The sequence below is a fragment of the Ceratotherium simum genome, chromosome 8 (assembly GCF_057802395.1).
Source record: "Ceratotherium simum simum isolate JZ-2026a chromosome 8, ASM5780239v1, whole genome shotgun sequence".
NCBI classification, from domain to species: Eukaryota; Metazoa; Chordata; class Mammalia; order Perissodactyla; family Rhinocerotidae; genus Ceratotherium; species Ceratotherium simum.
This window is the reverse complement of record NC_141907.1, coordinates 83,041,788-83,069,413: the sequence shown is the minus strand read 5'-3', so window position 1 is coordinate 83,069,413 and position 27,626 is coordinate 83,041,788. Positions and strand designations below refer to the sequence as shown.

Genomic DNA, 27,626 nt, shown 5'->3' with positions numbered 1-27,626 from the left:
AATAATTACCAATGAGATATTTTACATTCTTTATGTTCTATTGGATCTTTGAAATCTGGTGTGCATTTTATATATCTCACTTTGTACTAGTCACATTTTAGAGTGCTCAATAGTCACATGTGTGTAGTGGCTGTGGAATTGGACAGAGCAGACCTAGAACCTTCCCAAAGCTGCATTTGAACCCATGCTCTCTCCTGTACTTAACAGTAACATCCACAAATATTCGATATACTGAATTGCATTTAACTGAATATTCTACTGTGAGATATAATAAAGTCATGATTTTGCAGTGGTTAAAAAGAGAGAAATGTTATTTAACTATTTGGACACCGAAATCAAGTTTCCAGTGACTTGCAAGATTCTCTCCTTAGAAATCAAAGGGACTTTGGCTTCAATAAACATAACAATGTCCCCACATAACAAAAAAAATCTGACTGAACGTTTAGTATAAATGAAATGGTGACCCAAAAAATCCCAATATTTTTGTTCCCTGAGTTGACCAATCAGTGAAGTTATAATGGTCATTGCAGAGGCAGCCTCAATGTTGTCCCCAAAACTGGGAATGAGGAAGAATGTGATATACTTTTAGTTTTTCCTGAGATTTATGATCAATACCTTCCATTTATAGTTTCTCCATTTTTAAAATTAGGATAATAAGATCTTTCCTACCTTGAATGAGAGAAATTAAAACTCCTAACCAATGGGTTTCTAGAGAGAAATTACAACTCCTAACCAATACATCTGTAAAGCATATATACAAAGGCATAATAGATGCCTAAAATATTTATGAAGTGAATGAACAAATGTTGAAGAGAGTGTGAGGAAACAGGGATTCTCATATTTTGTTGGTGGGGGCCCAAAACCGTACAACCGCATGAAGGATATCCTTTGCTTCAGAAGTCCCTCCTCTGATAATTTATCTTATAGGTATACCCGCCCACACTCAAAGTGACACAAATAAGATTATTCATTACAGCATTGTATATAATTGCAAAAATAGGTAAATAATAAAAATCTTTCTCTGTAAGATGCTGGTTAAATGAAGATCTATAAAGCAGAGCACTATATACAGTAGTCCTCCCTTACCGGAGGGGGACTCACTCCAAGACCCCCCAGTGGGTGCCTGAAACCACAGATAATACTGAACTCTATATATATTGTGTTTTTTCCAAAACAGACATATCTGAGATGCAACAGCAAAACTAAGACGAATTTCTTTTTCCTTCTTCACAATTTCACAGTTAGAAGATTCCGTCTTACCACAGATCTTAGCAACCTCAGCATACAATTTTTTTTCTTTCCTGATTAAGTCGAGAACTTTCACCTTTTCACTTAAAGGAAGCACTTTAGGGCTTCTCTTTGGCATATCTGAATTGCCAGCATCAATCCTCTTGTGCTTTGGGGCCATTATTAAGTAAAATAAGGGTGACTTGAACACAAGAACTGCCATACTAGGACAGTTGAGCTGATAACGCAGATGGCTACTGAGGGCCTCACGGGCTGGGAGCGTATGCAGCATGGATCCGCTGGACAAAAGGATGATTCAGGTCCCGGGCAGGATGGAACAGGAGAGTGTGAGATTTCATCACGCTACTCAGAAAGCTGCTCAATTTAAAACTTATGAATTGTTTACTTCTGGACTTTTCCATTTAATATTTTTGGACCATGGTTGAGAGTGGGTAACTGAAACTGTGGAAAGTGAAACCGTGGATAAGGGAGGACTAGCTATTTTCTCAGTGCAAAAAGGCAATGTGGAGAATGTAAGTATAATATTTCACTTTAAGGTAGAAAAGAGTGAAAATGGAAATATATGTTAGTAGGTGCCTGTATTTCCATAAAGAAAAACTAATGAAAGTCATTCTCTCTGGGAGTGGGGGCACAAGGGGACAGATAAGAGCAGAGATGAGAGTCAAGAGCAGGAATTCGACTTTTCAATCATGTGCCTGTTACCTACTTTTTTTTTCCACTTTTTAATTTTTTTTTTTTTTTTTTTTTTATTGCAGTAACATTGGTTTATAACATTGCAAAAATTTCAGGTGTACATCATTGTACTTCTATTTCTGCATGGACTACATCATGTTCACCACCAAAATACTAATTACAACCCATCACCACACACATGTACCGAATTATCCCTTTCACCCTCCACCCTCCCCTTTCCCTCTGGTAACCACCAATCCAATCTCTGTCCCTATGTGTTTGTTTATTGTTGTTATTATCTACTACTTAATGAAGGAAATCATACGGTATTTGGCCTTCTCCCTCTGACTTATTTCACTTTGCATTATACCCTCAATGTCCATCCATGTTGTCACAAATGGCTGGATTTAAGTCGTTTCTTATGGCTGAGTAGTATTCCATTGTGTATATATACCACAGCTTCTTTATCCATTCGTCCCTTGATGGGCACTTAGGTTGCTTCCAAGTCTTGGCTATTGTGAATAAGGCTGCAATGAACACAGGGGTGCATGTACCTTTGCAAATTGGTGTTTTCAAGTTCTTTGGATAAATACCCAACAGTGGAATAGCTGGATCATATGGTAGTTCTACCGTTGATTTTTTGAGGAATCTCCATACTGTTTTCCATAGTGGCTGCACCAGTTTGCACTCCCACCAGCAGTGTATGAGAGTTCCCTTCTCTCCACATCCTCTCCAACACATGTTGTTTCCTGTCTTGTTAATTATAGCCATTCTGACAGGCGTGAGGTGATATCTCATTGTAGTTTTGATTTGCATTTCCCTGATAGTTAGTGATTTTGAACATCTTTTCATGTGTCTGTTGGCCATCTGTATATCTTCTTTGGAGAAATGTCTATTCAGGTCTTTTGCCCATTTTTTAATTGGGTTGGTAGTTTTGTTGTTGAGATGCATGAGTTCTTTATATATTTTGGAGATTAAGCCCTTATCAGATGTATGGTTTGCAAATATCTTCTCCCAATTGTTAGGTTGTCTTTTCGTTTTGTTGATGGTTTCCTTTGTTGTGCAGAAGCTTTTTAGTTTGATGTAGTCCCATTTGTTTATTTTTTCTATTGTTTCTCTTGCCCGGTCAGATGTGGTGTTTGAAAAGATGTTGCTAAGACCGATGTCGAAGAGCGTACTGCCTATGTTTTCTTCTAGAACTTTCACAGTTTCAGGTCTTACATTCAAGTCTTTAATCCATTTGGAGTTAATTTTTGTGTATGGTGTAAGGTAAGGATCTACTTTCATTTTTTTGCATGTGGCTGTCCAGTTTTCCCAACACCATTTGTTGAAGAGACTTTCTTTTCCCCATTGTATGTTCTTGGCTCCTTTGTCAAAGATTAGCTGTCCATAGATGTGTGGGTTTATTTCTGGGCTTTCGATTCTATTCCATTGATCTGTGTGTCTGTTTTTGTGCCAGTACCATGCTGTTTTGGTTACTATAGCTTTGTAGTATATTTTGATATCAGGGAGTGTGATACCTCCAGCTTTGTTCTTTTTTCTCAGGATTCCTTTAGCTATTCGGGGTCTTTTGTTGTTCCATATGAATTTTAGGATTCTTTGTTCTATTTCTGTGAAAAACGTTGTTGGAACTTTGATAGGGATTGCATTGAATCTATAGATGGCTTTAGGAAGTATGGACATCTTAACTATGTTAATTCTTCCAATCCAAGAGCACGGAATATCTTTCCATTTCTTTGTGTCTTCTTCAATTTCTTTCAGAAATGTTTTATAGTTTTTGGTGTACAGATCTTTCACCTCTTTGGTTAAATTTATTCCTAGGGATTTTATTCTTTTTGTTGCAATTGTAAATGGGATGGTATTCTTAATTTCTCTTTCTGCTACTTCGTTGTTAGTGTACAGAAATGCAACTGATTTTTGTATGTTGATTTTGTATCCTGCAACTTTACCATATTCGTTTATTACTTCTAAAAGTTTTCTGGTGGATTCTTTAGGGTTTTCTATATATAAAATCATGTCATCTGCAAATAGTGACAGTTTCACTTCTTCCTTTCCAATTTGGATCCCTTTTATTTCTTTCTCTTGCCTGATTGCTCTGGCTAGGACTTCCAATACTATGTTAAATAGGAGTGGTGACAGTGGGCATCCTTGTCTGGTTCCTGTTCTTAGAGGGATAGCTTTCAGTTTTTCACCATTGAGGATGATATTAGCTGTGGGTTTGTCATATATGGTCTTTATTATGTTGAGGTACTTTCCTTCTATCCCCATTTTATTCAGAGTTTTTATCATAAATGGATGCTGTATCTTGTCAAATGCTTTCTCTGCATCTATTGAGATGATCATGTGATTTTTGTTCTTCATTTTATTAATGTGGTGTATTACGTTGATTGATTTGCGAATGTTAAACCATCCCTGCATCCCTGGAATAAATCCCACTTGATCATGGTGTATAATCTTTTTAACGTATTGTTGTATGCGATTTGCTAGTATTTTGTTGAGGATTTTCGCATCGATGTTCATCAGTGATATTGGCCTGTAATTTTCTTTTTTTGTGTTGTCCTTGTCTGGTTTTGGTATCAGGGTAATGTTAGCTTCGTAGAATGAGTTAGGGAGCTTCCCCCCCTCCTCAATTTTTTGGAAGAGTTTGAGAAGGATAGGTATTAAGTCTTCTTTGAATGTTTGGTAGAATTCACCAGGGAAGCCGTCTGGTCCTGGACTTTTATTTTTGGGGAGGTTTTTGATTACTGTTTCGATCTCCTTACTGGTGATTGGTCTATTCAAATTCTCCACTTCTTCTTGATCCAGTTTTGGAAGGTTGTATGATTCTAAGAATTTATCCATTTCTTCCAGATTGTCGAATTGGTTGGCATATAGTTTTTCATAGTATTCTCTTATAATCTTTTGTATTTCTGAGGTGTCTGTTGTAACCTCTCCTCTTTCATTTCTGATTTTACTTATTTGTGCCTTCTCTCTTTTTTCTTGGTGAGTCTAGTTAAAGGTTTGTCTATTTTGTTGATCTTTTCAAAGAACCAGCTCTTGGTTTTATTAATTTTTCTATTGTTTTTTAGTCTCTATTTCATTTGTTTCTGCTCTGATTTTTATTATTTCCCTTCTTCTACTGATTTTGGGCTTTGTTTGTTCTTCTTTTTCCAGTTCCTTTAGGTGCATTTTTAGATTGTTTATTTGAGATTTTTCTTGTTTGTTGAGATAGGCCTGTATCGCTATAAACTTCCCTCTTAGAACCGCGTTTGCTGTATCCCATAAATTCTGGCATGTCGTATTTTCATTTTCATTTGTCTCCAGGTATTTTTGATTTCTTCTTTGATTTCTTCGTTAACCCAGTCGTTGTTCAGTAGCATTTTGTTTAATCTCCATGTATTTGTGGCTTTTCTGATTTTCTTCCTATAGTTGATTTCTAGTTTCATACCGTTGTGGTCAGAAAAAGATGCTTGGTATTATTTCAATCTTCTTAAATTTATGGAGACTTGTTTTGTGGCCTAATATGTGATCAATCTTGGAGAATGTTCCATGTGCATTTGAAAAGAATGTGTATTCTTCGGTTTTTGGATGGAATGCTCTGTATATATCTACTAGGTCCATCTGTTCTAAGGTGTCGTTTAAGGCCAATGTTTCCTTATTGATCTTCTGTTTGGATGATCTATCTGTTGGTGTAAGTGGAGTGTTAAAGTCCCCTACTATTATTGTGTTACTGTCTATTTCTGTTTTTATGTCTGTTAATAATTGCTTTATATATTTAGGTGCACCTACATTGGGTGCGTAGATATTTACAAGTGTTATATCCTCTTGTTGGATTGTTCCCTTGATCATTATGTAATGCCCTTCCTTGTCTCTTTTTACAGTTTTTGTTTTAAAGTCTATTTTGTCTGATATGAGTACTGCTACCCCAGCTTTCTTTTCATTGCCATTTGCGTGGAGTATCTTTTCCATCCCTTCACTTTCAGTTTGTGAGTGTCTTTAGGTCTGAAGTGTGTCTCTTGTATGCAGCATATATATGGGTCTTGTTTTTATCCAGTCAGCCACCCTATGCCTTTTAATTGGGGCATTTAGTCCATTGACGTTTAAAGTAGGTATTGATAAGTATGTACTTACTGCCGTTTTTTAACTTTTTTATTTTTTTTTCCTCAGTGTTTAAGTAGTCCTTCTCTGTTCCTTACTTCTTCTATACAGAATTGATGGTCACTTTAGTTTGACCTCTGTCTGAAAGCTGTACTCTTTAACTACCCTCCTCCCTCCTTTTATGTTTCTGATATCATATCTAACCTCTTTTTTGTGCATTTGTATCCATTACATTCTTATCATGGAAATAGATAATTTTTCCTATTTGTGGTCTTCTCTTTTCCCCTTAAATCAGTCCCTTTAACATTTCTTGTAACACTGGTTTCTTGGTGACAAACTCCTTTAATTTTTGCTTATCTGGGAAAATTTTGATCTCTCCTTCCATTTTGAACGATAACCTTGCCGGGTAGAGTATTCTTGGCTGTAAGTTTTTTCCTTTTAGCACTTTAAATATATCGTGCCATTCTCTTCTAGTCTGTAAGGTTTCTGCTGAGAAGTCAGCTGATAGCCTTATGGGGTGTCCTTTGTATGTAACTTGACATTCTCTTGCGGCTTTTAGGATTCTCTCTTTATCTTTAATTCTGGACATTTTGATTATGATGTGTCTTGGTGTGGGCCTCTTTGGGTTTATCTTGTTTGGGGCTCTCTGTGCCTCCTGTACCTGGATGTCTGTTTCCTTCCTTAGGTTAGGGAAGTTTTCATCTATTATTTCTTGAAATAGATTCTCTGCCCCCTTGTCTCGCTCTTCTCCTTCCGGGACACCTATAACACGGATGTTAGTGCGCTTGATGTTGTCCCAGAGGTCCCTTAGACTGTCCTCACTCTTTTTAATTCTTTTCTCTTTTACCTGTTCACCTTGGGTAATTTCTTCTAGTCTTTCTTCCAGCTCACTGATCCGTTCTTCTGTATCCTCTACTCTGCTTTTGAGTCCCTCTAATGAGTTTTTCATTTCCAGTATTGTATTCTTCATTTCTGATTGGTTCTTTTTATATCTTCCATTTCTTTGTTGACATTCTCACTGAGTTCATCTATTCTTCTCCCCAGATCAGTGAGCATCCTTAACACTCTTAGTTTGAACTCTCTGTCAGGTAGGTTGCTCATTTCTGTTTCACTTAGTTCCTTTTCTGGGGTTTTGTCCTGTTCCCTTACTTGGAATGTATTCTTTTGCCTCCTCATTTTGCCTCTTTCCCTGTGCTTGTGTCTACGTATTAGGTAGGTCAGCTACGTCTCCTGCTCTTGGATAGGTGACCTTATGTAAGTGATGCCTTAGGAGGCTTCCAGTGTGCTTCCCTCAGTTCTCAATGTTCCAGGGGTGACCCCTATGTGGGCTGCGTGTGTCCTTCTGTTGTGCCCTGTTTGCTCTCCCTGTAGGTGCTCAGGGAGGCTGAGTTATGCTCCTGGCCAGCTGTTGTAATGCTCAGCTGCTTGTAGTTGTTGTGGGCCCTTCAGTCTCTTTATCAGGTGTGGGGAGCCCCAGCACAGTTGGCTGTAAGTTCTAATGCCACATTTGTGTTGCAGTATTTCTTTTAAGTGAGTAGGCCCCCAGTGTGGCAGGTTGTTAGGCTCAGGGCCTTAGAATTGCTGTAAACCTCTAGCCTATTAGGTCTCTTGTCAGCTCTCTGAGGATTGCAGCTGGGTGGGGCTGGCCTCAGGCACAGGAGCACCCAATTGTTTCAGGCTTTGGAAGGTGGGGCAAACCTCCTATGTGGGTCTTTGAGAAGCACAAGTCTTCTGCAGCTGACAAGCCCTGCCGCCCAGAGGTCCACACACACAGTCAACACAGTCCTGCCCCATGTGAGCGCCCCGACCTCCCCAAGCGGACCCAGTCTCTCCACGGCGGGAGCCCCACACACTCCGCCACCACCCCACACTCTCCACCCGCTCCTTGTGCACACCCTGCCCCGCTCAAGTCAGCTCAGTTGCCAGGCTGCAGAAAATCCAGTCACCAATCTATGCAGGCCCACACGTTGCCTGAGGGCTTGTTGTTAGGTGGGGCCAGTCTCTAGGGTGGGCTGCCTGCCTTGGCTGAGCTGGATTAAATCGGTGCTCTAGCGGGTGGAGCAGACCCTGGGCTAGCAGGTCTCAGGGAAAACTCCAATGGCGTCTGTCTCAGCACGCTCACACCAGGCCACAACAATGGCCGCCGCCAATGTCCCAGTCCCTGGAGAGGTCTCACCCCTCACCGAGATGCACTCAGGGCCTATTAGGTGAGTCTTTTGTCACCAAAGCAGTGTGCACCTTTCTTTCTGGTGATTTTAGGATGCTTTCTGGAACGGGTGAGTTTGTGCGCTGGCCCTTTAAGAGCCAGTTTTAGTTTCTTTGTGAACCGGGTTTTCTGGGGGTGCTCCCCAATGCTTTAGTAGCAGGCAAGGTCAGATATTATGCCACTGGTGTCGATTGTGCTGGGTCCACAAAATGCCCACAGCGGGGGCGCTCCCCGGCTCAGGGCCCCGCGCCTCCAGGGAGGCTGCGTACCTGTGAGCTGCTCCCGGCGGCCGTGACGCTGGCGGCTTGTGAAGGCGGCGTTTTTCCTCTCCGGAAGGGAGTCTCTGCCTCTTCCACCCCAGTTAGGATTGTCCGTTGTTGCAGGAGTTCCTCTCATCCAGTTTTCAGTTCTGTCTCAGGGGTAATTTTTCCACGAGTAGTTGTAAATTGGCTGTGTCCACGGGAGGAGGTGAGTTCAGAGTCTGCCTACGCCGCCATCTTGACTCCGCCCTCCACTTTTTAATTTTTAAAGTGGCTATTTGTTTGTAAATTCAAAGTCAGTTCTACTTTACTAACTTTATTATTTTATTTCATTTTGAGTTTTCTGGGCCTGAGTTTCGAGTTTTCAGTAACATTTCCCTGGGACTACTTAAGAGTAAGAAAGATAAAAGCATAAGGATCATTATTTTAAAACTAATTTTTACAGGTACACTTGTTAGATCCCACCTACACAATTGCCTACAAGGGTTATTATATGCTTATAATGTCTATCTATAGCCCCCTGATTTGGAAAATACAAAAATATTCTTGATTTATGGAGTTTTCATTAGTAACTGTTTAAATACAGAGCACATTAAAAACACTTTTTAAGAAGTACTTTATATATAGATTTCTTTGTAGCCAGCAATATTTCAATAATGAATACACTAAAAAATGCACTAGATATGGAACTCTTAAGTCGGATATAAATGCTAAAAGTACCGCTTCCAAGAAAGTTGTGTAAATTGAATAAAAATAAAAAAATTTAAATATATTTTTCAGATTTTCTACAACTATGTTGGTAGATAGATATAAATAATATCAATCTTAGTTCACATACTGGTTGCACAATAAAGCAACATTATTGATTTGTTGTTTGTTGTTTGGCTTGATATCTGATATTTAGCCTTTCCACCGAGGAATAGGTAAATTTACCACCATTCATTCTTCCCCCTCACCACCCTCATCCTCCCACCTCATAGACCCAATGCTCATGTCAAGGATTTTAAGCCTGTGTAGTAGTGGGGCTTCAGGAGTGGGGCAGGGATGGAGACAGCCTCCCTCTAGTCATTGCTTCCCCCACAGGTTAAAGCCAAGATGTCCATCACCCTTGATCTGGCCATTTCCTGCTACTCTGTGTAGTCCTCCAGGCACAGAAGGAATCTTTTCCAAATATGGGAACTCTAGGGTCTTGCTACTTCTGAGACACTGCCAAAAAGCCAGGCCCTTGTCTCGACTGCTTTAAAATCCATAGACAACTCTCTCCTCCTCCAGCCAGGGTGCATCTCTTTTTAGTTTGTCAGTACTCCTAGGTGATTCTGCTGACTCATCCTGTCCAAAGTCAGATACCAAGTCAGTATAAAAGCTGTATGTGGGACTAGGTCTCCTAATCGTCCAGCTAGTCCATCTTTATTATCCATTATGTGCAAAGTAACATCTACTACCATCCTGAAAAACCCAACGCAGCACTTGATGAATTATTTGCTGCAGTAGAATGTGCATTCAGATGAACAAACTCACAAAAGCCAAGTGTGTTTAGGATAGCCACCTTTGACTGAGCTCTCAATATGCACGGAGCATGTTGCCAGAGACTTAACATATTGTGTCATCAAATCTTCCATATTATAGACGAGGAAGCTGAGACTCAAAGGATTTAAGTTACTTTCACAATGCCTGCTTGTGGCAGAGCCAGAACGTGAAGCCTCGTCTGATTAAATTACGGCCTAAAGTCAAATCTCCAAGGGGTGCTGCTCTGCTGCACATACAGAGGTGAGCACTGTTTTGTCTTTAGCATGTGGACATCTAAACCTACTGCAAAGGTGATTATATATTGCTATAAATTAATTCGTGAAGTACTATTTATTGCTCCACTTAGGTATGACGCATCAATAGCGTCACACCGCTGAATGCACGTCAGCGTGCTTACAGCCATATTGACATCTCCTGAAAGGCTGTGGGAGCAAGTTATGATTTAGAGCCTCCACCACAATACATACCATCTATAAAGAGTGCTCAATCGCCAGTATAATATTTCAAAAAGCCAAGTCAATGTTTTAAAGTATATTTTATGATATAATTATAGCAGAAGAGAGGAATACATGCATAATCATATTTACCCTCTGCAGTAAATTTGGAAGTAATAAGACACACATCTTTCTGTATTACTCCCTTCCTTCCAAATACAACATTCCACAGACCAATCACTTTAAATACATTTTACAGTGTAAGCCCATTCCTTATGTTACATAATTGGCTTCCGTTTCATCAAGGTTGAAAACAATTTTGATAGGGTCTCAAGTTTATTAAACAGGATTTTATTTTTATGTAATACAGTCTTGCTGGAAAACTAGACTGTTTTCACATACTGTGAATGGTTTTGTGAGCCAGGCCGAAGGGCTAAGAGCCACACACCACCAATTACATTCATTAGGGCCATTGATTCACTGGGTCTGACTGGAGCTATGGAAAATCAACAGACGTTTGCCCAGCTGGGAATTGATCCACCTTTCAACAAGGCCATGCCTTGCATATAGTAGGAACTCAATAAATATTTTTTCTTAATTGGCCCAGAAAAAGTTTTACAAGTGCTTAGATGGTCTTATTGTTTCATTTATTCTCTTTAAAATTGGTGCGTCTCAAAGCTTAATTGCATGCAATATGAGTCACCTAGGGATCCTTTTAACAAGCAGATTCTGTTTTAGTTGGGTTGAAGACTGAGGTTCTGCATTTCCTAGGTTCACAAGCTCCTAAGTGATGTTCACGCTATTGCTCCATGAAACACACTGTAAGTAAGAAGGCTATAAACCTTCCTTCAAAATCTTCTAACTATTACAATGCTCACATCATTGTGCTGCCATAGCACCCTGTACCACCCTAACTCATCTCAGTAGTACTAATCTTGTGTTTATTGGTCCACATTCCTTTCTAAACTATAATCTCTCTGGGGACAGGGACCCTGTTGTATTCTCAGTGCCAAATGGATAATTAATACTTGATAAGTACTGAATGTTGGTCAAGCAATGAATGGATATGTACAAAAGATACAACCCCTTGAACACACGTAAACACTTCCCTAGCTACCTTTTCATAAAAATGACACCAGGGCATTGGGGATTTTTCAAAGTTAGAGCAAAATTCATAATTATAATCATGGTGCATATTTAGTGAGTGCATTGTGTATTGACTTAATCCCCACAACAGCCTTCATGAGACAAAGTTATTGTAATTCCCATTTTAAAGGTAGAAATGGAGGCACAGAAATGTTAAGTACCCTATCAAAGTTTATACAGCTAGTTAGTGTCATTGCTGGGATACGAACCTAGGCAGTCAGGCTCCACAGTCCACACATCTAACGGCTATATCATGAACATTAGAAAAAACAGGAATTTCTCTGTGACCTTGTCAAACTTTTTAACTTTACTGTGGCTTTACATTTGCAGAGTGGAAATCAGACCCCATTCTAAAGACTACTCTGCAGAACCCTCTGTCTAGTCCACACTTGGGCATTCTTGGATTTAATTCCCTTCTTGTGTAATCCCACAGGTTTACATCATGAAGCAATTTGTAATTTTTCTGGGACACAAATATGAATGACAAAAGCTGTGCAAAGCTTGTCCACCAGCATAGGCCGGCTGGCTGGTACAGGGAGGGAGACCAAAGAAGAATCAGCACCTACATGAACACATTGCTTTATTATCCTCTTCTTATCTTCATGCAAATAAGAATTCCAGAGAAACGGTATGTCATGGCCTATTCTCAAATTTGGGACTTGCAAAAGTTTTAAGATGTACCCCTAGAAAAATGTCAAGGACCTACTCCATATTTCTGGTTGACATTCTCTTATGTGGGCACCTGAATTATAAATCTTTGCATAATTAAGGAAAAGCAGAGACTGTGTGCACTTAAACATATCAGCTTTCTTTATTTAAAGGCTGATAATACAGGTGGGCCGGCCCGGTGACGCAAGCGGTTAAGTGCTCGCGCTCCGCTGCGGTGGCCCGGGGTTTGCCGGTTCGGATCCTGGGGGTGCACTGACGCACCGCTTGTCAAGCCATGCTGTGGCAGCGTCCCATATAAAGTGGAGAAAGACAGGCATGGATGTTAGCCCAGGGCCAGTCTTCCTCATCAAAAAAAGAGGAGGATTGGCAGATGTTAGCACAGGGCTGATCTCCTCACAAAAAAAATAAATAAATAAAAAATAAAGGGAGATAATACATAGCATTGTTTATGAAAAAAAATCATACAACTATTTTAAGAGACAAGTCACTATGGTAACCATTTCTCTGCTTGAACTTAGAGAGTTAATGCCTTCTGCTACTGGAAGATTCTCTCAGCTTTTAGCAGCAGGTATTACATATTATTTTACATTGGGCTTTTTTTTTGTCTTAAATTAGATAAGTCTCCACGTTAGGTTACTTAATGGAAAATCCTTTAGCATTCTATAGAATAACTCATACTGAACATTTAATTATTAAGTGAAAGTTTTATTGGCTGCAGCATTCTCAAAGACATATAAAAATAATGATGAAATATCTCATCCAGACTGTTAACAGAGGGTCATACATATCTTGAAACAATTGGATGGTTCTGTGTCAATGATTTCAAATGCCCGTAAATTTCATTTTTTCCAGAAAACCATTTCCTGGATTAATAAAGAAAAGTTAATACGTATAACTCTGTATTTTGCACCAAGACAACTTTTTACGCACATTATTTTCTTACCTATCATTGGGAGATCTCCTTCCTGCTCTCCCATACAGGTATGCATGTATTATAATAAAAAAGGCTTTCCCAATCAGTGGCAAATATTTTCCAGATTTCTTGCAAACAGGAAAGACCATAAATTTTGTTCTGCTTTAACAATACTTCCCCAACCCCACTCAGGCCCCTTAGTACTTGCTGCACTGAACCGGAGAACTACAATTTCAGAACAATAATAACTGTCACTCTTTAAGCACTTGCTACGTACTAGGCCCTGTTCTAAGACTCACATGAGTATGAGATTTGCAAATTTAGCACAAGGGAGGAGAGCCAGAGACAGTGTGCATTTAACAGATTTTAGATTTATTTATAAAAAAGAGATAATATTTAGCATTGATTATAAGGGTGTCTCTTCCAATCCTCACAACAACCCTACGAGCTTGCTAGGGATCTTGGATGTTACACAGATCAACTTCTAAGTCCTGTGAATCCTCCTTGAATCAATAGTACAGATTAGGAAGCCCAGTCATTTTCGCCTCTGATGTCTTAGTTCCTGAGATGAAATAAGCAATGCACTGAATGTAAATGTATTAATAAGAGCTCAGGAACAATGCGCATACTGGATAAAGAGAAAAATTTGGCTGGTGAGACATAAAATAAATGTTTAACACTTTAAATCAGGAATTCACAAGACACTGATGATCCCTATAATAACACATAAAAGCACCACATTTGTTTTTGGTTTTTTTTTGCAATATCCTTGGTATTCTGAATTTACACTTTATGTAAGCAATGATATTATGAATACTGTATTTATACATGAGGGGGCATGGAACTTAAATATTTGCGTATACATCCCATGAACGTACTGTTGCCATTTGTTACTGCTGTTTCTCTTTCCTTTTTGTAAGAAGGTGGATGAGTAAATTACAGTAATAAAAAAGCAAGCATGCTTAAGTTAAAGGCTTTGCTTATGATTTTTGGTAGTTTGCTATCCTACGCTAGTATATGAAAGGCAACGAAATTATTTAACCAATTAGATTTTCTCTTCATAAACAGCTGTTAGTTCCAGTAAGCATGTTCACAAACTATTTTTCCAGTATTAATGAGAGCGGATATAACAAGACGGCAATGAAATGTGCTCATCACTGCACCTGAGACATACCTGAGGGGCACCAATGTGATGAACTTCCAGTTAGAAATAAACTGCCTCCACAACACTGAAAACTCTAATAGATTAAGTGTGTCATCTCTTGGCAAGACTATTATGGCACTTAGTTTTTCCTAATTCTGTTCTATGCTTCATTTTTAAACATCAGCTCTGTTTATTTAATCCTGCAAAGACACCAACTGGTGATAGATGGATTTTTATCCTTTTAAGTACATAAAAAAGGACAATCTCTACTAATGATCCCAGGTATGTGTTCTACACCAATCATCCTTTATTCCCTGTAATTCCTGACAGCGAGGCCCACTCAGCCAAAAAGAAAGATACTATTCAATGTCTTTTGTACATAGGTAAATTATTTTATGCAGTAAAAGCCCAAAGGGCTTTGCAAAATTTCAGTTAGTCAGGTGAGCCGAGACTAATTGCTACTTTCTAGAAGGTCCAATAATCTGTCTGGCCCTTTGAGAGTACTTAGCTTATGAGTTATGCCCAACACCCTAAGGAAACTGAAATGGATAATTTCTTTGTTTCACTGGTGTAGGTTCAGTTTTGTTGTTAGTGCAGTGGAGTCCGGATTCAACTCCCAGTGACCCCGTGGACAGCAGGGGGATCCCTGCCCAGTATTTTGCGCCATCCTCTCACCTTCCAGCGCGTTATCAGACAATGCTCTGCTGCTACTTACAGGGTTTTCACGACCAAGGTTTCAGGAAGTGGGTGGCCAGGTCCTTCATCCTAGTCTATCTTAGTCTGGAAGCTCTGCTGAAACTTGTCCACCACAGACAACCCTGCTAGAATTTGAAATCCCAGTGGCATAGCTTTCAGCATCACAGTAACACGCAGCCACTACGATATGACAACCGACAGACGGGTGGTGTGGTTCCCAGTCAGGGAAATGAACAAGGGTCACCGCACTCTTTTAACCATGAGACCAGCAGGGCTGGCTGTAGGTTCAGACCACCTATTATATTAATCCTAATAACTCTCCTTGGAGGCAGGTAAGAGGCAGCCTTATCAATATTGCCACCCAGATAAGGAAAGTAGGCTCTATGGCCTGTCCCTCACCCCTAGACTGCCAGGCAGCTGCCATCCCAGACCTGACCAGGGGCCCATCTATTGGTCCTGAACACACTGGCCACTGAAATTGCTTTTTAATCAGCTTAAATGGGCTTGTTTATTTTCCACTTTTCTATTATTGAAATAGAAGTGGAAATCTGCTTTCAAAGAGCAGCCTATCAGCATCTTCTTCCTTGGCTCGCCTGACCTTCAGGCAGTGCAGCTGCCTGAGTGGAGTTAAAAATGGACTGTCAAGCTGGCTTGAATTTCTCTGGCTCTGCCTCCAAAGTCCTCCCACTGATCTGTTTATCACACTCTCCTTATCCCTTCTGTTGTTGTTTTTCTTACTAAGAGTTTTTAGCCTGGACAGCTGAAACTGCTTTTCAAGGCCCTAACCTACAAATCCTTGTACAACTAATCCTAAAAGACCTGGAGCCAACACTAGAACCTCCTACTTGTAGAAACTGTCTTCCCCTCCAGGCATCCCCTCCCTTGCCTCTCCTGACCCACCACCCTCACTGGGAATGACCCCTCTGGACAGATCGTCTCCTACTTGCACACCAAAGCGGAAAAAGGGTGGCTTAGTAACTTTGGAAGAAAACATAGTGCCTGGCTTCTCGCTTATGGGATATGAGAGCACGTTGACTCTCCGCACAGCTCCCCTGTCCCTCTGCGCGCTCGGGTTCAGACTGCGCACCAAGCCCCACAGGGATTACCCCTAGCGGGAGATAAAACTCTGTATCTCCATTGACCCAAACCCCTTCCAGACCGCCCAAACCCAAGTTCCTCCCTTAACTGGGTTCGCCAGGAACTTCTGCCCCTGGGAATGACAATTGCTCCCAGCGATCCTGTGGGTGGAGGAAGCAGCTAAAATCCCACTAATGGTTTTGTTTAGTTTCCTGGCAAACTCCTCTTCATTCAAGCTCCCGGAGCTCTGGAGCCAGGTCTAATTAAAAGAGTACCAGGCTTACCCTTCTCGCGGAGAAAACGAATTAGTCATAGATGAAATACACACGGGCTGCCGTGAGTGCAGTGGGTGATGAAGACCCTTCCTAAAATGCTGGAGAGCCTCCGATGCGGGATAAGGCAAGCTAGATCTGACCGCGGGCAACAGAAGATAGAGAAACTCTGGGACAGGACGCTGAGTAAAGTTGACTTGGTTGGAGGCCAGACTAAGTGCATAAATGATGCTCAATGAACATCGAAACAGATTTAAGCAAAGTGTTCAGTGTGACACAGCAAAGCCTCAGGTCGTGGTAACAGACAAAAGGGCAGAAAGCTTCCCGCCGCCCGGGACAGAATCTTAACAAGGTCCCCAGCAGCGTGAGCGCGCGCCGGGGAAAGGGTCGCGCACCAAAGAATCTAGGTTAGTGGCGGAGGAGAGGGGTCAGTTTTGGGCGAGTTGTGCACCCGGAACTGCGGTCACGGTGACCGTGGCCCACCTAGGAAACAGCAGGTGTCAACCCTTCCGCAACTTCATCCTCAACTGCCAGAGGCTCGCCTAGGGCGGCTGGAAGTGTCCGGGTTGAAATGCGACCCGACCCCGAGAGGGCGGGGCGCAGGCCGGGGAGGGGCGACGCGGGGCGGGCCGGGGCCGGGAGAGGAGGCTGGGCCTATAAAGCGCCCGCTGCCCCGGGGCCGGCGCGGCTCGCTGGAGCCAGAGCGGGGTGGGCTGCGCCGAGCCGGGTGCCCGTCGCTGCTCGGGTGTGCGGGTCACTGAGCTCCCGAGAGAGGGGGTCCTGAGGCCAGGGCCTGCCTCTGTGTGCCCCGCAGCTCTGCCAGCGAGCGCGTCGGCCCCGGCGAAGCCCCGGCAGGTGAGCGGGGCGGCGGCCTGGGTGCGGGCAGCGCGGGCGGGGGCGTTCCGCGTGGCAAGTCGGCTCCAAGTTTTGCTAACTTTGAGTTAGTTTCAGGCTACGGCTGTAGTTGGCGTCTCCGCCCCCGGGGCTTTGTAAACCCAACTTGCAGAGGCCGGTTCCTCCCCCTTGGAAAACGAATGCCTCGGCTAGTTCGCTCCGGGGACGCTGGGCGTTTTAGGAGCCTCTGCACATCCTGCCTGCTTTTGCACATCTGTCCTTCTTGCCTCCTTTTTCCAGCACCCGGAGAGGCCGTCCCGCCCCGCAAGGGAAACAGAGCCATTGACCATGGTTGCAACTGGCAGTTTGAGCAGTAAGAACCCGGCCAGCATTTCAGAGTTGCTGGACCGTGGCTTCCACCCGGGGAGCCTGCTAAATGGTGAGTTTCCCAGCTGCCCGCCTCCCTCCCCTCCAAAGGTCGCAGCCCCTGGATAGACAGCGTTGGCGGGCGTGCGGCGTCGCCCCCTCCTTTGATGTAGAGAGTGCCACAAAATCCATCCGAAGAGACTCCTTTCCAAACTTTCCACCATCTTATGTCCATGATAGTGAGAAACAAAAGTAGCAAAAAATAAAATACCCGAGGGCTGCATAGGTCTAGTCTGCGGCTAATGGGCTCTTTGTGATTAAACGTTCTGTAGGTTCCTTACCCCATGTGGTTTTGAAGTTATGGTGACTTTTAAGTGTACAGTTATGTGTGTTTTAACAAATGTATTCACCCGTGTAACCACTACCATCACCCCCTGTCCCTAAATTCCCATGTACCCATTTGCCATCAATTCCCCACTCCCTTCTCCCCTGTCCCCACGGAAACACTGATCTGCTTTTTGTCACCATAGGTTAATTTTGCCTCTAGAGTTTCATACAGATGGAATCATGTCGTATGTACCCTTTTGTATCTGGTTTCTTCCCCGCAGCCTAAGGATTTTGAGATCCTTCCATGTTGTGTTTGTATCAGTAGTGTTTCTTTTTATTGCTGAGTGGTATTCTATTTGTGGATATACCCATTATTCTGTTTTTAATGCTAAAAGGAAAGTTTAAAACAGCAGCGAAGCTGGACATATAGTCATTTGCAATTTTAAGCAGCAGTTTCTAAGTTAACACACTGCTCTGCCACTAAGGAGCTGTGTGGGCATAGACACATTACTTAAGGTCTCTGGGCCTTCCTCATTTAGAAGCCAAAGTGGTTAATGACCTAATTTTACAGGCCAAAGCTCTAAAATTCTCTATCTTCAACGTAGATAAAATACAGAGCCTTATAATTTGGGGTTCATTTGTTTCATTTAGTTATTAAAAAAACAGTGATCTAAGTGAGTCTGTGGTGTGGAGAGAGGAACACACCATAGCCAATGAGGGTGGAGTAGGCTTAGGGAGGGGAGCCTGTAGGGCTCTCTTGCTCTATTGACTGTGTGTGGTGGGGCCTCCTGCCAAGTGGTAGGATTAATTTGGAAGGTGGGTGACCAAATGCAGAGCTATCTCTTTTCCTTTGAGCAAATCTAATTTTTGTTTTCCTAGGACTATTTTGTTTTGCTTGACTACAAAAAACTACCCAGCCAGTTATAAATATCCTCGTGAACCTCAAAGGTCTTCTCTTTGAGCACTTTTTAATCAGAGAGGTTGGAGCTAAAATTGGGATCTACAGGCCATTCCAGTAAAGACTTTTAAAGAAAGATACAAATGTGATAGATATTTAATATACCTCTTCAAGTTTATCGTGAGTTCATCACTAAAGCAAATATTCTGTATTTTACAATAATAAATGCATATATTCTTAGAGTTAGAAGGTAACAGTCCCTTAGTCAAAAAAAAATTGTAAAGATTTTTGTCCCAGAAGTAATGCATATTCTCTGGAAAACAAAATTAGAAAAACCCATAAACAAGTAGGGGAGCAAGCAAGAAAAAAAATCACTAGTAATCTAGGGTAACTGTAAATAGATATTTGATGCATAGTCTTTAAGATTGTGTGTCTTTGTACACATATAAATTTAAAGAAAAATGATTATATCCTATCCACCCTATTTATCAAAACCTTTATTTCACAAATGAACGTGCAGATTCAGAGGTCTAATGACTTGCTTTGTTACACCCAGCTAGTTAACAGCAAAATGAGATCGGCCGACTCCTAAACCAATATTAGAAACAGGTAGACTTAGTAGACAGAAGTAACCAGTGTTGTTACCTTGGTGTGTTTTTTCTGCTTCTGCATTTCTTTCATTGTCTTCGATCTCAAACTTCCATTTTCTACAGATTTTGACTACTGGGATTATGTTGTTCCTGAACCCAACCTCAATGAGGTGATATTTGAGGAGACAACTTGCCAGAATTTGGTTAAAATGCTGGAGAACTGTCTGTCCAAATCAAAGCAGACCAAACTCGGTTGCTCGAAAGTCCTTGTCCCCGAGAACCTGACGCAGAGAATCGCTCAGGACGTCCTGCGGCTGTCCTCCACCGAGCCCTGCGGCTTGCGTGGCTGTGTGATGCACGTGAACTTGGAGATTGAAAATGTGTGTAGAAAGCTGGACAGGATTGTGTGTGATTCTAGTGTGGTGCCCACTTTTGAGCTGACATTGGTGTTCAAGCAGGAGAGCTGCTCGTGGACGAGCTTCAGGGACTTTTTCTTTAGTCGAGGCCGCTTCTCCTCCGGCCTCAGGCGAACTCTGATCCTGAGCTCAGGATTTCGACTTGTTAAGAAAAAGCTTTACTCCTTGATTGGAACAACCGTCATTGAAGAGTGCTGAAAGGGAAGCATTTAGAAGGTCCTTTTTATGATTGGACAGTAAAACTGCCCAGCTGCTCAGTTAGTGTTGCAGTTCGCCTGCCTGCTCTCCACAAGAAACCCCAAATTGAGTTCATCTTCCTTCTGTGTTTCATCGTCACAGCAAACCCAACAAAGGGCTTATTTTGTGGCTTTTGAGAAATGACCCAAGAGAGTGTACATTGTCTGCATATATCACATTTTTTACAAAATGGAATGGAATGGAATAAGGGAGGGAAAGAAGCAATCCCCTTTAGTTTTGTATTTGACTCCACCGAGTTTTCCAGGTCGTCTTGCTAATAGACTCTATAGACCAGCTTCACCTAGTTTGACTTTCATATGACTTTTTTTCTGTAAGTTTTCAGAGTGATCCTTTCAATCACAGAATCTTACTGAAAGATGCTTAGCCCATCAAGACTTCCAGAAGCCCACACCTCCGATTTCATGCCCCTACTCAAGTGAGTGAGCTTCTTTGAAACTTAAGCCCACACCAGAGTGACCGAGTGTCACAGCGGGAGCAGAACCGCGGCACGCGTCTCTCTGGCCCTCTGCACGCCGTTGTTTTACAGAGGTAGCGGAAGCCGGAGCTGCCGTTTTCTGTGACCACAGTGTGTTTTCAATGACCTTATGGTGCAATATCAGCTCACTTCTGGTTCTCCTGTACTGAATGTCATCTTGAAATGGAAAAATGGAAAATGCTGGGCTGATTTTCTGCATGTGGTTGGTTACTCTTCCACTGAGTGAACGGGGAGTGAGTTCTCAGACGAGCTTCTTTTCACTACAACGTGTGCTTGCTCTCAGAGAGCCATCCCACCATGGCAGTGTCACCTCACCCTGGCCCCTCCTGGGAACCAACTTGTCTCTTTTTAACTCGAATCTTCAAGGAGACAGCTGCACACTACCACTTTTAATGATTACAATGGGCCTATTTACAAAATGTGCTTTGGCTTTGGGTATCTGGTATATAGTACAGACCAGAGAATGGAAGTCCCGATGTGGATAACCAGTGCACACACCCACCTTGCTTCAGCCCTGGATACCTGTCCCTAGGGAACAATAAAGGTCTTACTTTTTCTCTTGTTCCAACTAGCTAGATCAGATCATTATCCTTGTTTTATTATGTTATTGAGAGAATGTAGCCTCCACACTGCAGTGTTCAATTCAGCAAAGCCTTCAGGTCATGGGTAAGGATCTCCTGCTCAAGCTGTTAGCACCACTTTACTTACCTGAGGCCAGGGTTGTAGGGACAGGTGGCTGCCTCCTGATGTAACTCGAAAGCAGGTGTGATCCTATTACTGATCCCATAAATGACCAAATTTTTCACTATTCAAATCAGCAAGTATTCTAATAAACTGAACTTTTCAAATCTTGGAAAGATTCCATGAAGCAGATCTCTACAGGACGGGGCCAGGATCAGTCAGCTTTGTTTTGTGTGTCTGCCATAGTTTAGGGCTCGAAGATCACTGTGATGCTGTGCACGAGGCTTCTCCCGCAGATGTAGACCTTCTCCTGCAGATGTAGACCTTCTCCTGCAGATGTAGACCTGTTGTCCTTGTCCCACAAACAGCTGTCTTTGACTCTTGTCTGTGATACTCACAAAATGGTGATGGCTGATGGACACTCTTAAATTAATATTCCCGTTAAAGGAAATTAAAGTTTGTCTATTTTTGACAATAAAGCATCGTATTTTTTAATTCTCTTGTCCTCTTTGTCTTTTCTGAGTTTACGCAACGATCACTATAAAATATATTTGACAATATTCGAGGGAAGACGACAAAACAGTTATCCCCTCTTTGACAAAGGCTATTTGTACCCTTTATTATAATATTACACTTGCATTTATTGCATTTCCTTATGTATCAATAGTGATTTGCTTCATAATTTTTCAAATACGATAATACTTTTTATAGGAAGACATTACCAATTTGAACTCCTTTGGCAACCAGCTTTTTTTAAAAACTCATTGTGTAAAGGCTTTTTTTATAGTTTTCCTAATGAATGAATGCAGATATATCAAATTGTGAGATCAGTGTACATTTTCACTTTTATCAGGATATTCTATTTGAACAACATATCTTTCTAATTCCACTATTATTCATCAATTTGAGTTTTTAATCTTTTTCACCGATGTTTTCTGTCTCCTCACATTTATGGCCATTAGCTCAGATTTCTCATACTACATAACCTACATTTAATAAGACTTGCTAAGTGCTAGGTTCTTTTCTACGTGCTTTACATAAATTATCTCATTTATTCCTCATAACAGCCTATGGAATGAGACTGCTATCATCTCTACTTTAGAGATAAATGACCAGACACAGAGAGGTTAAGTGACTTTCCCAAAGTCACCAAGTGCCGCAGGAGGGCCGGAGTATAAAACCAAGCCGGCTCCAGGGCCTGTGCGCACCATGCTGCCTCCATGTGAGCCTTGCAGCACAGAGGCCTGACCCATAGCACCAAAAGACTGAAAAAAGACGGCAGGAACATTTGCCTCTTAATCTGAAGAAAGAATTCTTACTGTGGTTTCTTTTCAGGGAGGAAAAATGAAACTACTAACAATATTCATCATTCATTGGAGCAGAGCTGTGCTTAGAAAAAAAACATCCAAATGTTTAAAAAGACGTGCATTTCAATCCTGGCATTTCGTGCCTATCTTGTGTAATTGGCCTGGTTACTTTTTCATGTACCTTCAAAAAAAGGTGTGATCTGTCCCCCATCTATCTCAAGAGGAATAAAATGTCAGCGAGAGTGTGTGATGGCCTCCTGAAAGAAGGGCATGTCTAATTTTCCTCTTGTTAACAGAAAGAGAGTATTATTTTATAATAATGGATTCAACTCCTAATTCTGTTTCGCCAATGACATAATCTACATCCTCATGGAGTCAGCTTCCTGTTGCACTGTTGACAGTTTTCCCATTTACATAGTGGAAGGATGCACAAGTATAAAAATCTTAAAGTCTATTACACTCAGTTCTCAATTATCTACATTGGTTTAAACAAGTGATAACAGAAGGCCAAGGCAGGTTGGTGGCAGATGAGGAGGGAGAGGTACATGGTAATGATCTGGGAGGAGCATCATGCAGATGTTCAGAACCCTCAACTCCTGCCGGGATGCTGCTGCCATTGATTATAGACTCGCAATACTCCACTGAGTCCACTGCATCTGCCACAGACAAGAGAAGAGAGGGACTGTGAAGGAGCTCGTGGGAAACTTAGGGGCCAGGTGGGAAGTGATGTATGTGACTTCTGTCTATATCCCATATAGAACTCAGTCACGTGGCCCCATTCAATTGCAAGATGGGCCGGGAAATGTGGTCGTGTGGTGTACCCAGAAGGAAATGGGCTTGATGTACTGCTAACATAGTTTCTGCCACACAGGGAGAGACAAGTTAGTCTATGAAATGATAGAGAGCCCAGACACAGACCTATGCATATATGGAAAGTTGATTTACAGCAGAGGTAGCACTTTAGATCAATAGGTAAATGATGGTGTTTTCAATAATTTGTGCCATAATAGTCATTTATCTACATGAAAAAAATAAAATTGGATGCATACACATAAACATAAAAGTCAATTCCAGGTTGATTAAAGAATTAAATGTGAAAGGGAAACTTAGAAGACAACATAATTTTTATGATTTTGATATAGAGGAAGATTTCTTAAAAAGATGCAACAAAATCACTGAAACTTCTGTTTAACACATAACACTATAAAGAGAATAAAAATACGTCATGAATTAAAAATACAAGTCATGGATTAGAAGAAAGTATCTTCTATACATATAACTGAAAAAGAGTTAGTAACCAGAATATGTTAAAAATTCTTTCAAAGCAATTAGAAAAATGCAAACAACCCAAAAGAAAAAATATGAGCAAAAGCCTGAGTAGGCACTCTACAGAAAAGGAAACACATATGGCTGATAAACATATGAAAAGATGCTCAATCTAACTAGTAATCAGGGAAATGCAAATTAAGCACGATAAGACACCAATGTATACATATCCATATTGGTAAAAAAAAAAAAAAAAGTTTAAAATCTGAAAACTCCAAATGTTGATGGGGATATGGGGGAAAAAAAAAAACTTACTTCAACATGCCAAACGGTGTATCTATGCAGTCTGACGTTATTTTGCAAAATTGAAGATAAACATATTTTATGAGTCAACAATTCCATTTTTAGTTATCCAACCTAGACCAGTGTTCTTCAAACTTTTTTGCTTGTTGCACATTTAAAAGAATTTTATAAAAGTACACCCTCTGCCATATTTTTAAATTGCCATTTAAAATTTTCACCATAAGTTTAAATGTTGCAAATGATGTACATTCCGGTATGTGGTAAATACTGATCTTTTTAAATAAAACGATTACATCACCTTGTTAACTTTCAATGGAACATAAATAGCATAGTAACTTTGTACTCACCAAAACTGTTTAGAAAACACTAAAATAGGGTCTTCAACAAAATAAACTTTTTCAGTGTTATTTTCTCTTGTATCTTCTTAAAGTCTACTTTTACACTGAATTTTACCTTAATATAATATATTTTAAGATTGAAAGTCTTTTATTAATATTTCTTCTCTACAATAAAAAGATTATAAATTAAAATTGCAATTTTTTAAATTTCCTGTGATCATAAGGCTTTAAATGTTAATGTTTTGATTGAATTAACTTTACAAATAATAATAGTACACAATAATCAAAACATTAAGTATGTTTTTGAATTACATAAATACTATTAAGCACAAAATAATATTGTCTCAGTGAGAGATTCTTTTAAATTAGTGAATTAATTTACAGATAAATATTGTTTTTTGCTAGAATTAGAGGATAAAGTGTCATTTCCTACGTTTGTTTCTATAGATGTAAGCTCTAAGAAAATGTATTCCTATCAATCAGTAGATGAGAATCAAAGAGATTTGGCTATTACAATATCAAATTGTAATCATTCCTTGAGCTACTTTCAAGATATATGCCAAAATCACAAAAATATCTATCACCAAAAATTATTTTAAATTATCAATATGCAGATCATTCAATAAGGTTTTCTTTCAGTATTGTTGAAATCAAAGGACTAAAAACAAACTGGTTTGCAAAAGGACTTGTTACCTGGGTGTCTTAGTCAGCTCAGGCCGCCATAACCAACACCACAGATTGGGGGGTTTAAACAACAGATGTGTTTCCTCACAGTTCTGGAGGCCAGAAGCGTGAGATCATGGAGTTGGCAGGGTTGGTTTCTTCTGAGGCCTTTCTCCTTGGCTTGTAGATGGCCATCTTCTCCCTTGGTCTTCACATCATCTTCCCTTTGTACTGTTTGCGTCCAAATCTCTTCTCACAGGGACACCAGTAATATTGAATTAGGGCCCACCCTAATGACCTCATTTAACCTAATCATCTCTTTAAAGACCCTATCTCCAAATATAGCCACATGCTGAGGTACTGGGGGTTAGAACGTCAACATATGAATTTTGGGGGACAGAATTCAGCCCATAACACGAGATATTCAAATAATTTGCTTTCTCAACACTATCCTGGAGCAATATTGGAAACTGTCCTTTTGTCTGTACCCTAGAGGTTATTACACCCCAGAATAATACGTTATAGTAAGATGGGCCAACTGCAAGAGGCCTGTCCTTTGTGAAGTGGGGGAAAAGGATTGTTGCAGGGAGGTGAACTATCAAGACCTGCATCTCAGGGACGTTCTCAGGGAGATCCATTTTAGGAAGAGTGTATGGAGAAGGAAAGGGTTTTTAAATTGGTTCCCTTAAAACTATGTGTGCCCCACATACATCAGGGAAAACCTTTGTACACCCCTGTACTCATTGCCCGGTTTTAAGACTACTGCCTTGGACTCTTGCACCCACATGCCAGGAGACGGACAGTTTAGCATCACACTGTTTGGAAGAGCAGTGTGGAAACAACACAAATGCCCATCACCTGTAGAATGGATAAGTGCATTGTGGGATAGTCACAAATGGAATGCTGAACAATAGTGAAAATGAATGGAATTTAAATTACAAAGGACCTGGATGAATCTCTAGACGTAATATGGAATACAAAAAAGTGTCACAAAAGAAGAAATAGGCTATTTTTCTCTTTTTGTTTATGATTAAAAACATGGAAAACTAAAATGTTTAGGGATACCAATATATGTGGTTTATCTACTTAAAAAAATCTAGGGGTTTATTTATAAGCACAAATTTTAGGATAGTGGATACATCTGAAGAGATAGGAAAGCAGGTGGAAATAATGAGGGGCTCACAGAAAACATCCAAGGGGACAGTAGTGATCTTTTCCTGAAATTTGGAGGTAAGAATGCATATATTATTGAATCCTGACTCCTTACACTTTACATATATTTTATAAATCTCTTTTTGTACTTACTTAATAGTCAGTAAAATATTTAAAACTTTTTAAAGGCTATAGGCAATTTTTTAAAAATGAAGTTGAAACTATATCTCTACTTAGGAACTTTCTATACTTACAATAAGTATATTTCACTAGACTAGCTCTAAGAGACAGGGAGATCTGATAATTTATTTGGGTTACTAATTTTTCCTAGTATAAATATTTTGAGCAACAATTATTATAGCTAGCTTTCAATTATTCTCCCCATAGAGGGGAACCATGGAATAAATGATGAAAAAGAGCATAAAATGAAAAAATTATTACCATTTAGCCATGGCTACATATTATTAATCTTGTGACACATTTACCTTTGCAGAGGATAATATAAAATGATTTTTATTGCCTGAGCACACAGGCAATGTGTGAGAAAATGAGAAAAATTATGACAGAGCGTGCTGAAGAATATAGACTATTTGAAAGAGGCTGCTGAGGAACTCGACCATCTGGATAACTAAGGTTAGTTATTTCCAGAACAGATAATTAGGTCTAGTTATTTACATAATAATATCAGTTAATAATTTGCAAATATATTAAAAAAAACTTCTTTAATCCACTCAAAACATGCTGAAGGAAATGCAAAGGCAGACAAATCAAATCTCAGATCAAACATCAAATTATAGCTCAAGTGGGACTTTGCTGGGAAAGAATGATAGAAGTCTCATAAACACGTTTCAAGACAAAACTCCAGACTACAGCCATTTGGAGGGAATATAAAAGAGCATTTTGCAATGTCCCATCAGCAATAGCATTAAGATATTGAGTCAATTGTTATTATATTTCAGAGAATTCTCTGGGTAGCTACCACATAAATCAAATGCAACTTGCTATAATAGGCACTGTGGAGTATGAAGGAAATATTAGAAGCAGCACAGAGAAGTTGTAACATGAAGGGAAGAACTCTAAAGGGTCTAAGATTTACCCTACTTTAGAAGTAACATATTAGCCTGCCACAGGTTCACGGATACATGTAGAAGACACAAGACTCCAGGGTCAGAGACAAAGGATTTCGTCACTCATGCATAGCAAGCCGCATGAGCACCAGCATATTTGCATCAGTACCCTCTGCCCCTCAAGACCCACAGGACCCACAGGAGCAATGGTGTTGGGCCCAATGGATGCCTATGGGTTATGTTATGGGAGAGGAACCCTGAGCTTAAGGAATCCAAGTCTTTTATAATGAGCATGCCTGCCCTTTGCTCCAGAGGGAGACACTACCTATCTTCCACTGTCGTTC

General features: G+C 40.6%; 1 protein-coding gene across 2 annotated transcripts; it reads left to right on the top strand.

Annotated features, from left to right (window-relative positions):
- The first annotated feature begins 16,568 nt into the window (after positions 1 to 16,568).
- On the top strand, positions 16,569 to 21,681 carry DDIT4L (DNA damage inducible transcript 4 like). Of its 2 annotated transcripts, XM_087434641.1 has the most exons (4): positions 16,569 to 16,635; positions 16,765 to 16,768; positions 17,476 to 17,614; positions 19,480 to 21,681. In XM_087434641.1, the coding sequence occupies exons 1-4, from the start codon at positions 16,577 to 16,579 to the stop codon at positions 19,968 to 19,970; spliced, it is 693 nt and encodes a 230-aa protein (XP_087290767.1). In that variant the 5' UTR covers positions 16,569 to 16,576; the 3' UTR covers positions 19,971 to 21,681. The 2 variants fall into 2 exon arrangements, with proteins under 2 accessions (XP_087290767.1, XP_004431056.1); XM_004430999.3 differs by lacking the exons at positions 16,569 to 16,635; positions 16,765 to 16,768 and adding an exon at positions 17,041 to 17,196.
- Positions 21,682 to 27,626: the final 5,945 nt, after the last annotated feature.

Coding starts and splice junctions, on each gene's coding strand:
- DDIT4L (XM_087434641.1), top strand. CDS start 16,577: ATGAACATCGAAACAGATTTAAGCAAAGTGTTCAGTGTGACACAGCAA. Junction 17,615..19,479: donor CCCGGGGAGCCTGCTAAATG/GTGAGTTTCCCA, acceptor CATTTTCTACAG/ATTTTGACTACTGGGATTAT.